Source organism: Alosa sapidissima, chromosome 14 (assembly GCF_018492685.1).
Source record: "Alosa sapidissima isolate fAloSap1 chromosome 14, fAloSap1.pri, whole genome shotgun sequence".
NCBI classification, from domain to species: domain Eukaryota; kingdom Metazoa; phylum Chordata; class Actinopteri; order Clupeiformes; family Clupeidae; genus Alosa; species Alosa sapidissima.
In genome coordinates, this window is record NC_055970.1 from 15355112 (window position 1) to 15371092 (window position 15981).

Sequence of the window (15981 nt, forward strand, 5' to 3'; positions counted from 1 at the left end):
TTTTCCCCATTAAAATAACATAGTAACAACCAACCCCATAGTGTGTGACAACCATGATGGGGGAGGTTGTCACAGGTGCACAAGATGTATTTGATGGTCTACATCTTTTGAACAGAATAAGCTTAAGTTGAGTAAGGTGATTCCATTCCTGCCTGACACGTTATAGTAGAGGTCCTGGGTAAGATTTGTATGCACTTCATTTAGCGGAGAATATCTCAACTGTTATAGACTAATATGACCCCATTGAACAACGTGGGATGTGTGCCAAAATTTCTACCCGGGACGAAAGTCGTGAAAATGACCACAATAGGTGACACTATTATCACACTACAGGTGACTTTTTTCCCCTTTATAATCCTCATACATTTCTACCAGTTTAATCTTCATATTAAGATAAATACTTTTTGTATGACCCTTTGCCTAAAAAATAAAATAAAATATGCAAATGAGGCAATATATCATTAAATATGCATGCATACATTATTCCTCACAAAGAACAGATAAGTTGGTACATACCAATTATTTATTTGAAACCTTATTTTACAAAATTCCAAAAGATCTGGAGAGTGAGAGAACAACTCAGTGTTTCCTATACATTGACTTATTTTTGCTGCCTGAAGCCCGAACCCCTGACCAGTAGGCCATGGCTGCCCCAAGTGTGCACACAAGAATGGATGTCCCTGTCGGGTAGCTGGTATCCGTTGTAGTACTGCAAATGCAAGGGAGGCAATAGTTGTAAAAATCCTATCACTGAATGAGATCTCATCATCATTCTCATACCTGGACTCTGTTGTGAAAGTTTTACCTTGCAACACAGGGAATAAACCTGTTGCTCTGTATTTTTCACTTTAAGTTAACGTTCCAATGATAATAGCAAGGTTGGATATAAAATATATTTTTGGATATATGTAAATTGGATATATAAAACAGGACAGCCACCCCCCCCCCCACACACACACACACTTTCTTACACTTACAGTACACTACATGGTCATTGTAAACATTGTGATCACCTCAGAAAATCTGTATCTTCAAGAGTTTATATGTACGCATATTTAATGAGGGATTGCCTAATTTGCATATTTTATTTTTAAAGAAGAACTATGCAGGTCTGGTTAGTCTTCGCTTTTTCTGGGTTTTCGATGAACATACATGGAATTTAATCATATTTACATTCTGCATAGGCCATGTCCACACCCATTCGTTTCGGTTGAATATCTTCACTCAACACATGACAAACCATATTTACATTACATTACATTTGGCTGACGCATTTTTAACCAAAGCAACTAACAACATGGTAACAGTTAAGTTTTAAAGCAATTCTCTCAACAAATTTAGGACAATTTAAAAACGGTAGAGTACAGTAAGAATAAGTGCATCAGTGAGTGCTGTTTTTAAACAGTTGAGTGTCAGTTGAGTTGTAAGTGGTGCTATGAGAGGAGATGTTCTCTAAAGAGCTGGGTCTTTTTTGGGGAGTTTTTTGAAATTGGAGAGGGATGTCCCTGCCCTTGTAGGAACTGGCAGTGTGTTCCACCAACAAGGAAAAACAGATGAGAAAAGTTTGGATTGGCCTGAGCGTACTGGTGGTAGAGCTAGACGTCATTCGTCTGAGGAGCGCAGCGGTCTGGAGGTAGCGTATGTCTGTATGAGGGCATTCAAGTAGGTGGGAGCAGAACCGGAGACTACTTTGTAGGCAACAGTAGAGCCTTGGATTTGATGCGGGCCGCCTTTGGTAGCCAGTGTAGCTGGATGAGCAGCGGGGTAACATGTGTCCTTTTGGGTTGGTTGTAGACCAGGCGCGCCACCGCGTTCTGGATCATCTGAAGGGGTTTCACTGCGCAGGCTGGGAGACCTGTCAGGAGGGCGTTGCAGTATCTTATGATGAAGTGCACGACTGGGCAACAGAGGCAACATGGTTAGAGAAGGTAGAAGACACCTTGGTAGGAGCAAGAGATAAGGAATCAGTTTTGACATTGATGTTGTGATGTATAGTTTGTTTGGCTAGAAGGACCAGCAGTTCAACCTGAGAGGTTTAGCTTAAGGTGATGTTCCTTCATACATGGGGATATGTCTGAGAGACCTTCCGGTTACACTTTACTTGACAGTATCTACATAAGAGTGACATGACACTGTCATGAACATGTCCTAAATATTAAAAACAAGTCTTAAACGTTTATGACATAACGCTTCTGTTATTAAGTGTCATTTGTTTTTTCGTTAGGGTTAGGGTTAGGGTTTATGTGTCATGACAGTGTCATGTGTTATGTAGATACCATCAAGTAAAGTGTTACCGACCTTTCTTCCCGAGGCAGAAGGTCGTCTGGTGGGAACGACAGATAGAATTGTGTATAATCTATGTAGCAGTGATATGAGAAGCTACCCTGGAAATCCAGACACTCTGGCAATGAGCAATGATGCACGTTACTTTTACCCCAACATTCCAGGGAACCAGCTAAACTGATGAAGACAGCGCTTGGAGGGCAGAACACATTGGTCGTAGTGTTATCCGATTGCGTCGAAGTCCGAAATCATTCAGAGTAAACATGGTCTAGTGTTATCCAATTGCGTGCAGTGAGATTTTTAAATGCATTCTTGTTGCCGCCCCTCGAGTTGGGCCAATACATTGTTCGTGGCCATTGTTTCTAGATTATCAAGGTCTGGATTTTCCAGGCTAATGAGAAGCCATACAAGCAGGTAATCGGATCCAAGGAGGTGGTGTAAATGGCAAAAAGAGAGGGCCCTTGCACAAACTATTTTGTTAACATCAGCATTTGTATGTTCCATCACAATACAGTTAACTATTGCCCTTTTATGCTTTTAGTTACTATTACTCTTTGCTTTTCTTTATATAAATTACATTTACATGTTTTTGAAATGTGCTATATAAATAAACTTGACTTGACTTGACAGTCATATCATTAAGTTTATAGCTCATAAAACACAAGGAAGTGTAGAATACCTCTATAAAGCTCTGCCTCTGCTTGCCTTACAGACATCGGCATACAAACATACAGAGTCACAAGTCCCTTCTGCAAAAGAAGTTTCAGTGTTTATCTGAGGGAATCTCAAAGCAGGGAAACCCCACACTCCTCACAGAGCTCTACATCACAGAGGGGGGAAGTGGACAGGTCAATGATGAACAAGGTCAGACGGACCGAGGCAACATCCAAGAAATCAGAAACATACAACACACCAATCAAATGTAATGACATCTTTAAACCCTTACCTGGACAAGACGAAGCCATCAGAACTGTGCTGACAAAGGGAGTGGCTGGCATTGGAAAAACAGTCTCTGTGCAGAAGAACATTATAGAATGGGCTGAAGAAAAAGCCAATCAGGATGTCCACTTCATATTTCCTCTTCCTTTCCGGGAGCTGAACCTGATGAAGGAGAAGAAACTCAGTCTGGTGGAGCTTCTTCAACACTTTTTTAGTGACATTAAAGATTTCAGTATTCTTAATGATGACAAGTTCAAATGGTTGTTCATCTTTGATGGTTTAAATGAGAGTCGGATTCCTCTAAATTTCCAATCCAACCCCACGTGTTGTGATGTTACAAAACCAACCACTGTGCAGAGGTGGAAAAAGTATGAAAATATTGTACTCAAGTAAAAGTACCAATACCTTGATGAAATATTACTCAAGTACAAGTTAAAATACCGATCTGAAAATGTACTCAAGTAAAAGAAAAAAGTAGTTCATTTAAAATGTACTTTAAGTAAAAGTTACTTAGTTACTTTTTTTTGGGGGGGAGTTTTACGAGAGACTTTCTAATGAGGAGATACAGCACTCAAAAAATCCTCCATAGTAATGCATGGGGTTAGTTTGTAACGCCAATATGGCAGTTGTCTACACATATCACAACCCTTCCGCGGCAAAACGTTGACATGTGAATACATTGAGCCAATCATGTGGTGTGTTGTAAAATACATTGAGCCAATCATGTGGTGTGCTGTGAAGACATCGTGCCAATCATCTGTTGTGATCTCGCTGCTGGAGCAAGATTGGTGTCGTGAAGCCTTACGCACACGCATTTCTGCGGAAATAGATGCACGATAAGTGCCCAAAAAGTGTTGCAATATGGCCGCCGAGTGGAGGTACTTGCCTGATAAGGATGTTGAGAAATGGAGATCTATGTGAAAAATCACCGGAGTTCTCCTTTAAGTTTGAGCAGTAGTTGATTTTCAAAGTTAGTTGCACTCATCCTTGGGTCGCTTTGCAGTGAACAGTAATCCAGCACAACTAAAAAGCCCCTCACAGGCAGCTGAGACAGGCAGGCCAATGTTGAGTTGCAGAGTTTTTTTTATATTTGGAAACGAGCAGAAGGTTCAGCAGATTAGGGTGTCGAACTGGGGGGGAAAGTGGGAAGTATAGGGCAATGGAGGAGAGGGCCCTTGAAAAGTGGAATACAGGGGGCACAACATTTTCATCAGGCATTAGTAATAACTCAGGTAATCCACACATAAAAAATCCAAACAACTCCATAAGTAGAGTCATGTGTAATGAAGTGGAATAACACAGGGAAAAAGTATTGAACACGCTAAGAAAAAGCACTAAGGCAAGGAAAGGGAAGGAACGAGCTGGAATCTGTAAGTAGTTAGATAGTTATCCTTTCTATCTGCGCAAATTAATATAAGCTTGGTTAGTAGCTTACATATTAATGGGCTATAAAAAGGTTTTTCATTACCAAGGTGTCACACAGGAAACATTTCATGATGGATAAAAGCAAAAAGCTCTCCCAAGACCTTTGCAACCTTATTGTTGCTAAACATATCAATGAAACTGGTTACAGATGCATTTCAAAACTTCAGAATCTTCCAGTAAGCAGCATGGGAGCCATTATCTCCAAGTGGAAGAAACATCACTGCATCATCAACCGGCACAGGGCACAGGATCTCCTCGCAATATTTCTGACCAGGGAGTCAGAAGGATAGTCAATTCCAAGAGCCAAGGACCACTCGGAGAAAGCTCCAGAAAGACTTGAAGGCAGCCAATTCAATTAAACAGTTCTGGAAGTAATCTGGAACTAAAGATCAGGATTCACAAGAGGGACCCCTGGAATCTGTTTAGAACAATGGACCAAAATCACACCTGATACTGCGACTAATAAGTTTTGTCATACAGGAAATGTCTTGAAGCTGTCTTTACAAACAAAGGCTTTTCCACAAAGTATTGAAGAAATTTCAGTAGGCACGTTCAATACTTTTTTCCTGTCTCATTCCACTTTAATACACAAAACTCTTATGTTTGGATTTTTTAGGCCTATATGTGTGTTAATATAATGTGTGGTGAAAATTTCGAATAGACTCACTGGAAGTTTAGGCTAATTACTGGAAAAAAAAAAGCGTTCAATACTTATTTCCACCATATATTTATTTTACCTGAATATTTTAAGTTCAAAATTAAATGTAAAAATGAATGTCAGACGAAATGTCTGGATTTTGTATACAAAACATAGTGAAAACTCTCACTCTCCCTTGCTAAAGAGCTAAATGGTTTAGTCCGCCTGCACGATTCATAAGGTAGTCTATCTTTTGTTTATTTAGTTGAGCATCGCTAGTAGTGGACCGCTAATTGTTGTGCTGCTGGTGCAATGTCTTTCTCCAAGAAAGCCAAGTCAGGTTACTAAAAACAAAGGCCAAAACAGGAAAAAGAGAGACATCAAAATGAGGGGAAACAACTGCTAATAAACTTCTTTCAAAAGAAAGGTGAGCACAAACGTCAAAACACGAAATCCCATGGTGTTTGCTTGAATATCTCCGCAATCATTGGTGCTAAAACGAACTGAGACAACCCATTGGAATAGCGGAAAATACACTTTCATAGGTTAGGCTAATCTGATGCATCTCGTGATCCAGCTCCATCTTCATCACTTTCAGAAAGACTGCATGGCGTCAGCTTGATTCATGTCCTGTTGTAGGCTACATGCTGATCATTATCACTAGGCTAGTGGTTTAGGGCGCGATTTTTTTTCCTCTCCCTTTCTGTTTTCGTTAGTCTTAACTTTTCTTTTTTACTCAAGTAACGGATGGGATTTTTGATGTAGCGAAGTACAATACTTCACTTAAAAAGTAATCAAGTAAAATTTAAAATACCGATTTTATAAACTACTTAAAAAATACAAAATACACAGAAAAACTACTCAATACAGTAACGTGAGTAAATGTATTTCGTTACTTTCCACCTCTGCCACTGTGTCTGTTTTGCTGACAAACCTCATCAAGAGGAATCTGCTTCCTTCTGCTCTCCTCTGGATCACCTCCAGACCAGCAGCAGCCAATCAGATCCCTCCTGAGTGTGTGGACCAGGTGACAGAAGTACTAGGGTTCAATGACCCCCAAAGGGAGGAGTACTTTAGAAAGAGAGTCAGTGATGAGAACCTAGCGAACAGAATCATCACATACTTGAAGTCATCCAGGAGCCTCCACATCATGTGCCACATTCCAGTCTTCTGCTGGATTGCAGCTGCTGTTCTAGAGAGAATGTTGAGTGTAACAGAAAGTGGAGAGATCCCCAGGACTCTGACTCAAATGTACACACACTTCCTGATATTCCAAACAAATATCAAACGTAAGTACACAGACACACAGATGAAGAAATTATTTTCAAACTGGGGAAACTTGCCTTTCAGCTGCTGGAGAAGGGTAACCTGATCTTCTATGAGGAGGACCTAAAAGAGTGTGGCATTGACATCACAGAAGCATCAGTGTACTCAGGAATGTGTACCAAGATCTTCAGAGAGGAGGTTGGGCTGTACCAGGGGAAGGTGTTCTGCTTTGTTCATCTCAGAATTCAGGAGCATCTTGCAGCTTTATATGTGTACCTCATAACCCGTAAAGAAAATGTTCTAAAGCCAGTCACCTTTAGATCCAAACTTACTAAGTTTTTTGGACATGTGTCTGATTCTTTGTATGACCTGCACAAGAGCGCAGTGGATCTTGCCTTAGAGAGCAAGAATGGACACCTGGACCTTTTCCTCCGCTTCCTTCTTGGACTCTCACTGGAGTTCAACCATAATCTCTTAAGAGATCTACTGCCGCATTCAGACAGTCAATCACAAAGCACAGCTAAAACTGTCCAGTACATCAAACAGAAGATCAGAGAGAATCCCTCATCAGAGAAATGCATCAATCTGTTCCACTGTCTGAATGAGCTGAGTGACCCGTCCCTAGTGGAGGAAATCCAAAGGTACCTCTTATTTAGTCTAGGAGGTCTAAAAGCCCAGTGGTCAGATGTGGCCTTTGTGATACTGACCTCAGAACAGGAGCTGGATGAGTTTGACTGTAGGTACTACTACAACAGATGGGAACGTCAGAACGAGGAAGGTCTGCTGGGGCTGATGCCTGTCATCAAGGCACACAGATCAGCTCGGTAAGTCAATAATGTGTAACTGTGATGTAAACAACATGTTGTGTGTGTATGTGTCTATTGTGAACTGAACTCAGTCCACTTGATCAGATCTATGATCCAGCATTTTTTGTGCGTATGTGAACATTCCAAACAGGGGGTGCGAGTTTGACAGCATATTTTGCCGACTGCATGCACACATGTGGCCAGAGCGAAGTCAGACGCACAAAGTGGGCAGAGTCAGACCGAAGTTAATTAATAAAAGATGGATAGATAGGTCAGAAAAACTGGTTGCATGTGATTGGTTTATTCAGTTTTAGTTCAAGAAGATATTTGCAAGAAGATGTTTCTCTTCTGTATGATCATTGTGCAACACTGGAATATGTCATAAAACACTCACCTGATTTAGTATTAATTAATAATGAATCCAACAACAAATCAGTTATACTTCTGAAAATTGGTTGCTCTTTTGATGCTAAAATGGACACATTACTGCATGTCTCAAAACTGTTAAAATATCACCCCCTGAGTAATGCCCTAAACAACTGTGGGTGCAAGTGTCAAGTCCTGTGAAGTCCTACAGACTTTTGTGCCTGCCATGTAGTTACCTGCCCACAAGATGTCGCCATTCTGCCTTTGTGTGTTTTGTTTACTTGCTCCCCTTTCTTTGGTTAATTGAAACCCTTCTGTGATTGGAGGATTGGATAATTGGGGTTGATGTACCAGCCTATTTAAGATCCTGGGTTTTCTTAGTCTTTGCTGAGTTTTCCTGAGAGACACAGTGTGAGTACCCGTTCTTTGTCTGTGCTACTAATTCTTGCGCTCTTGTTTTTGATTTTGACTTCTGCCTGCATTTTTTGAGAATTTGAAAAGCCTATTTTTTTGTGCTGAAATACCTTTTGTTGGAACTTTGATTTTGGACTAAAGACTTTTTGTTGTCATTGGACTGCTGGCTGTGAACTTTTGTTTTCGGGACGCTGGGAGCTTCCACTGAACTGAACTGAACGGAAGAACTGCATTTGTTGTATCCTGTGTTTTTTTGAAAGTAAAGACTTATCACAACTCATTGCTTCTCTGCATGTCTGTCCAAGATCCACCACCCCACAAAGTTCGTGACAGAAAAACTCAGCCAAGAATGGACAGAGCGGAGAAAGTACCACTCCCTGAACCGGATTCTATGGACATATCGGAGCCAGTGATCGCCTCTGCCCCAACACAGAACTTTGAAATCACCTTCCAGCACCTGGTGACAGCTGTCAACAGCCAAGAAGACACCATGCGCCGCCATGAGGAAGCCCTATCCCAGTGGGGGGCACAAATGCAAAGACATGCCGGTATGCTGAATGAAATCCACCAGGCCCTTCAACTGGCTCGGCCAACACCACCAGCCGCATCCTCCACCGAGCAACCAGCTTCCCACCCCACACCCAGCCGTGAACCCCGCCTGCCAACTCCAGAGAGGTTCAATGGAGATCCCAAGGGATGCAAAGGTTTCCTGACCCAGTGCCGCTTGTCCTTTGACCTCCAGCCTGCCGCCTATCCAACTGATCATTCCCGAGTGGCCTACATCATAACTCTTTTGACCGGAAGAGCCCTGTCCTGGGCCACCGCACTCTATGAGAACAACAGTCCGGTTTGTAGCTCTTTCACGGCTTTCTCCAAGGAGATGATGAAAGTCTTCGCACCTGACGTCAGCGGTCGCACAGCAGCCAACAAGCTCCTGCAACTTCGCCAGGGTCGCCAGTCAGCAACTGACTATGCCATCCAGTTCCGCACCCTAGCAGCTGAAAGTGGTTGGGGAGAGCAGGCCTTGCTCACAACATTTTACCATGGACTATCAGACCGTATTAAGGACGAGCTAGCCTCATGGGAAGAGGCTGAGAACCTTGAAGTGTTGATTGCCCGGGTTATTCGTCTGGACCACCGACTCCGGGAGCGTACCAAGGCCTCAAGAAGATTCCCCTCCTATGCGGTCCCAATCAATGACACCCCTGTTCCACAGTCCTCTGATGGTGGGCCAGAGCCCATGCAGCTGGGTGGCACTCGGCTGTCCCAAACTGAACGTGACCGGCGTATGAGGGAACGCTGTTGCATTTACTGTGGAAACCCGGGACACTTTCGGAATGCCTGCCCTGAACTAATGGGAAAAGCCAAGCCCCGTCCAGCACCAGGGGATCTGTGACGGGGGTGAACTCCTCTCCTGAGCTTTCAGCCTCTGGGTTTTTAACTCCTCTCACCATATCCTGGGGTCACCAGACCCATTCTCTACAGGCACTCATTGACTCTGGCTCAGCTGGCAACTTTATGGATCTCTCCCTCGCACAACACCTGGAGATTCCGACATCTGCGCTCGATCCTCCTCTTTCTGTTACCGCTCTGGATGGACGGCCTTTAGGAGCAGGCCTGGTTGAATTGACCACCTCTACCATTCATCTGCAGATCGGTGACCACGAGGAGAATATTTCATTCCACTTGATCCAGTCTCCTGAGTTTCCGGTAGTCCTGGGATTCCCCTGGCTTACTCGCCACGACCCACGTCTCGATTGGAGTTCCTGCACTATCCGCGGATGGGGATCTACGTGCCACACCACCTGCCTTGTCTCAAGCTCCTGTGCATCATCTGTTCGTTCTCCCGAGTCAACCCGAGCTCCTCCCGAGTCAACCCAGACGGCTCCTGAGTCAACCCGAGCACCGCCCGAACTGTCCAGAGTACCCCCAGAGTACCATCATCTGAAGGAGGTATTCAGCAAAAAGAAAGCAGCGACTCTACCGCCTCACAGGTCTTATGACTGCACCATTGATCTGCTGCCAGGCACCTGTCCTCCAAGGGGGCGCATCTTTTCCCTCTCTGCGCCAGAACGCATTGCCATGGAGGAGTACATCAAAGAGGCGCTGTCCACAGGCTTTATCCGACCCTCTTCTTCACCGGCTGGGGCAGGTTTCTTCTTCGTGGGCAAGAAGGATGGAGGTCTGAGGCCATGTATTGACTACAGGGGCCTCAACAAGATCACTGTGCGAAATCGTTACCCTCTCCCCCTCATGTCTTCAGCCTACGAACTTTTGCAGGATGCAACAATATTCACCAAACTGGATCTCCGTAATGCATACCATCTTGTCCGTGTCCGTGAAGGAGACGAATGGAAAACTGCTTTCAACACCCCTAATGGCCACTACGAGTATCAGGTCATGCCGTTTGGTCTCACAAATGCCCCAGCTGTATTCCAAGCTCTCATCAATGATGTCCTTCGTGACATGCTGGACAAATTCGTCTTCGTTTATTTAGACGACATTTTGATCTTTTCCAAGAGCCTTCCGGAGCACATCCAACATGTCCAATCAGTTCTCAATCAACTCCTCAACAATCATCTGTTCGCTAAGGCCGAGAAGTGTGAGTTCCATGTCCCTAAGGTCTCCTTCCTTGGCTACATCATTTCCGAGGGCAGAATCATGATGGATCCTAAGAAGGTGGAAGCTGTCAGGGATTGGTCAGTACCCAGTTCCATCAAAGAGACACAGAGATTCCTGGGGTTTGCCAATTTCTATAGGAGATTCATACGCAATTTCAGTTCAATCGCTGCCCCCATCTCGGCAGCCACTCGAAAAGACAATTCCCCCTTCTCATGGTGCCCTGAAGCCAACAAGGCTTTTGAAGACCTCAAGCAGCGCTTCACTTCAGCCCCTATCCTCTGTCAGCCAGATCCCACTCGAGCCTTCATTGTTGAAGTCGATGCCTCTAATGTTGGAGTTGGAGCGGTCCTGTCCCAGAGGTCCCCTGATGGCAAAGTGCACCCTTGTGCATTCTTCTCGAGGAAGTTGTCTTCATCTGAAGAGAATTATGACATCGGCAACCGGGAACTCCTTGCTGTTAAACTGGCTTTGGAGGAGTGGCGGCACTGGCTCGAGGGGGCTCATCACCCTTTTGTCGTCTGGACCGACCATAAGAACTTGGAATATATCCAACAGGCTAAACGGTTAAACCCCCGGCAGGCACGATGGGCCCTCTTTTTCAACCGCTTCAGTTTCACAATCTCCTACCGGCCAGGTTCCAAGAACATCAAACCTGATGCACTGTCTCGCCTATTCCAGCCAGCCAACCAAGACAGCCCCCCGGAGACAATCATTCCAAGATCCCAACTTGTTGCACCTGTCCGCTGGGAAATTACCTCTGTTGTCCAGCAAGCCTTAAACAACGATCCTGGCCCTCACACTCCCCCTGCAGGCCTCCTGTTTGTTCCTCTCGCTGCACGTGGGCAAGTCCTTCAATGGGGCCATGCCTCCCGTCTCACCGCCCATCCTGGATCCTCTAGGACACTTGAGTTCATTCAACGTCGCTTCTGGTGGCCGAATATGAAAAGACGTACAGACCTATGTGGCCAGCTGCCCAAACTGTGTCCAGGGAAAGGATCCACGTCAGAGACCCCAGGGTCTTCACCCACTGTGCATTCCTCGTAGACCTTGGTCACACATCTCTCTAGACTTCATCACTGGCCTACCAGCCTCAGAAGGTAACACCACTATTTTGGTCATAATTGATAGATTTTCTAAAGCATGTCGTTTCTTGCCCTTGCCAAAATTGCCTTCGGCCAGTGAAACTGCTAGACTTGTGTGTGACCATGTTTTTCGAGTTTTTGGTCTCCCCCAGGATGTTGTCTCTGATCGCGGACCCCAGTTTACCTCCTGCTTCTGGCGAGCCTTCTGCAAACTCCTGGGTGCTACTGTGAGCCTGTCCTCTGGCTTCCACCCCCAATCTAATGGGCAGACCGAAAGGCTGAACCAGGACCTGGAAGCAACCCTGAGATGTGTAGTATCTGCCAATCCATCCTCCTGGTGTTCCCAGCTTCCTTGGGCGGAATATGCTCACAACACCTTGAAGTGCTCTGCCATTGGTATGTCACCTTTTGAATGTCAATTCGGCTACCAACCGTCTTTGTTTCCCGAGCAGGAGGTGGATGCAGGGGTGCCGTCAGCCCAGCAGTTTGTGCGACGATGCCGGCGCACCTGGAGAATGGCCAGACGGGCTCTACTGAAAGCTTCCCAGCAATACCAGCAGCAGTCCAATCGGCACCGGAGGTTGGTCACCTTCAGGCCTGGCCAAAGGGTCTGGCTCTCCACTCGAGACCTTCCGCTGAGGGTGGAGAATCGCAAACTTGCACCCCGCTTCATCGGCCCTTTCAAGGTGGTTCGCCGGGTCAATCCCGTGGCCTACACCCTCCTCCTTCCCCGCTCCATGAAGGTCCACCCGACCTTCCACGTCTCCCGTCTCCGTCCGGTGGTCACTTCGCCGCTGCTTCCTGCCCCCAGGCCGCCGCCTCCTCCCCGGCTCGTCGACGGCCAGACCACCTACACTGTCAACCGGCTCCTTGATTCCCGCCGTGTCAGGGGGGGTCTTCAATACCTCATAGACTGGGAGGGGTACGGTCCGGAGGAGCGGTCCTGGGTGCCGTCCAGGGACGTACTTGACCGCGCTTTGGTGAGGGACTTTCATTGTCTGCACCCCGACCGCCCTGGGATCGTCAGGAGACGATCTTAGGCGGGGGGGTACTGTGAAGTCCTACAGACTTTTGTGCCTGCCATGTAGTTACCTGCCCACAAGATGTCGCCATTCTGCCTTTGTGTGTTTTGTTTACTTGCTCCCCTTTCTTTGGTTAATTGAAACCCTTCTGTGATTGGAGGATTGGATAATTGGGGTTGATGTACCAGCCTATTTAAGATCCTGGGTTTTCTTAGTCTTTGCTGAGTTTTCCTGAGAGACACAGTGTGAGTACCCGTTCTTTGTCTGTGCTACTAATTCTTGCGCTCTTGTTTTTGATTTTGACTTCTGCCTGCATTTTTTGAGAATTTGAAAAGCCTATTTTTTTGTGCTGAAATACCTTTTGTTGGAACTTTGATTTTGGACTAAAGACTTTTTGTTGTCATTGGACTGCTGGCTGTGAACTTTTGTTTTCGGGACGCTGGGAGCTTCCACTGAACTGAACTGAACGGAAGAACTGCATTTGTTGTATCCTGTGTTTTTTTGAAAGTAAAGACTTATCACAACTCATTGCTTCTCTGCATGTCTGTCCAAGATCCACCACCCCACAAAGTTCGTGACAAGTCCTTGCCTTAATCTTTGGGCCAGATTTGTGGACTCTAAGACAAAAGGCTAAACAATTCACAAAGTACTGCTCTGTGTCAGCTATAATTGGTAGCTTCTTCATCTGGAAACACAGGTGTGACCTTTACCCCTCATGTTTACATCATGGAATTGAACGTTTGGATCTTATCGTGATACCTATCCTACTTGTCAATCCAAATAAAGAATTAAAATGTGTGTGTAATATGAGTGTTGAATGTTCAAGTGTATTTTAATGTTTCCTCCAGGCTGATATATATAAACCTGGCAGAGAAAAGCTGTTCCTCTTTGGCTTCAGCCCTCAGTTCAGGCTCAAGTCTCAGACAGCTGGACCTGAGTGACAGTAATCTACTGGACTCAGGAGTGACACTTCTTAGTGCTGCATTAAGAAATCCAATCTGTAAACTGGAGGCACTAGAGTGAGTATATGGTTATTATTCATCTCTGTGTATGTGTGTGTGTGTGATGTGAGAGTTAAATGCTCAGATGTATTTTAATGTTTACTCCAGGCTGTGGACCTGTAACCTGACAGAGAAAAGTTGTTCCTTTCTGGCTTCAGTTCTGAATTCAGGCTCAAGTCTCAGACATCTGAACCTGAGTGTCAATAAGCTTCTGGACTCAGGAGTGACACTTCTTAGTGCTGCTTTAGGAAATCCGCTCTGTAAACTGGAGACACTAAAGTGAGTATGCTATTATAATCTTATAATCCATAACATTTATTTCTCAGCTCAGGCTCATGTCAGTGTGTGTGTGTGTGTGTCGGAGAGAGACAGAGAGAGAGAGAGAGCTGAATATTCAGATGTTTTCACCAGGCTCGGTAACTGTAACCTGACAGAGAAAAGCTGTTCCTCTCTGGCCTCAGCCCTCAGTTCAGGCTCAAGTCTCACAGAGCTGGCCCTGGATTTCAATAAACTGCAGGACTCAGGAGTGGCACTACTGAGTGCGGCATTAAGAAATCCACTATGTAAACTGGAGACTCTAATGTGAGTAAACTATGATTATCCATAGCTATGTGTGTTTGTGTGTGTGTGTGTGTTGAATGTTGCTAAGGCTGAAGTGTTGCATTGTGTCTAAGAAACTATTCATCATGTCAGGTTTTAGCTCATATCTGTGTGTGTGTGTGTGTGTGTGTGTGTGTGATGTAGGTATCTCTGTGTTTATGTGTGTATGATTAGAGTTGAATGTTCTGATGCATCTTTCCTCCAGGCTGTGGGGCTGTTACATGACAGAGGAAAGCTGTTCCTCTCTGGCTTCAGCTCTCAGTTCAGGCTCAAGTCTCAGACAGCTGAACTTGAATGGCAATAAACTGTGTGACTCAGGAATGACACTTCTAAGTGCTGCTTTAAGAAACCCACTCTGTAAACTGGAGAAACTAGAGTGAGTATACTATTGTTATCCATAATTGTTTGTGTTTGTGTCTTTATGATTTCTCCAGTTTTTATAACCGTTGCATGATAGAAAAAAGCTGTTTCCCTAGCTTCAAACCTTAGCATAGGCAGATGGCTCTTTTTGTGCGTGTGTTTTTTATATGAGTGTTGAATGTTCGATGTACCTTAATGTTTCCTCCAGGCTTAATGGCTGTAACCTGACAGAGAAAAGCTGTTCCTCTCTGGCTTCAGTCCTCAGTTCAGGCTCAAGTCTCAGACAGCTGGACCTGAAAGGCAACCATCTGGAGCAGTCAGATGTTCAAACCCTCCTTGCCTTTCAGAGGAACCCACAGTGTAAATTACAGCACATAGAGTAAGTTCTTATGGATGATCTGATTGACAAATACATTCTAAATACTTCATAGAGCAAATTGTGTCACTGTGATGTTTTAGAATTATTTTGTTTTACATACCTTTATTCATTTAGCAGATGCTTCTATCCAAAGCGACTTGCATACTGTATGTCAATTATATTACAATGGCCATTGTCTTGGAGCAACTTGGGGTTAAGTGCCTTGCTCAAGGGCACAACGATGGAAGCCAGGAATTGAACCCACTACTTTTCAGGCTACTGCACGCTAGCCCAGCTCCCTAACCTCTACTCTACCACAACCCCATTCATTCATTCATTCCCAAATATTTTGAAATATAGTTTCAGCAAGTTTAAGCATTCAGTCGATTTCTCTTTCCTTTGTCTTCGAGTCCCTTTTTCTACAGGAAGGGGGACTAATAGTACCCAGCTGTGTGTGGGGAACAGAAACATTTGTTATGACTGCAGAGACCATGATGAAACATGTGTTGGGATATTGTGTCCTGTATCTGACAGGTGGCAATGGTGACCTCAGCGATTTGTTGATCCATGGCCCAGAGCTGGGTGGGGTCTCTGGTTTTGAAGCTCATGAAGTAAGGGTGGAATCCAGCACGCACACACATACACACACCAGTATATCTCCTACTGAATGCCTGGGGAGGAACATGAACATCTTCCCAGCTTCCAGCAGCACAGAGGAAACAAGGATCCTGATAGGCCATGGATTTGGCATGGAGGAGGCCTGCGAAACACTCTTAAATCTAGAGGCATATACAGCAGGA

General features: G+C 44.8%; 1 protein-coding gene across 1 annotated transcript; it reads left to right on the top strand.

The window, feature by feature from the left end:
• Nucleotides 1–670: 670 nt before the first annotated feature.
• Nucleotides 671–15728, top strand: LOC121682476 (NACHT, LRR and PYD domains-containing protein 3-like). Its single transcript, XM_042062636.1, is given in 11 exon segments — nucleotides 671–687; nucleotides 2996–3142; nucleotides 3144–3556; nucleotides 6181–6585; nucleotides 6588–7374; nucleotides 13711–13881; nucleotides 13972–14142; nucleotides 14275–14445; nucleotides 14669–14839; nucleotides 15032–15202; nucleotides 15716–15728. Coding segments are annotated over 11 exon segments (2637 nt in total).
• Nucleotides 15729–15981: the final 253 nt, after the last annotated feature.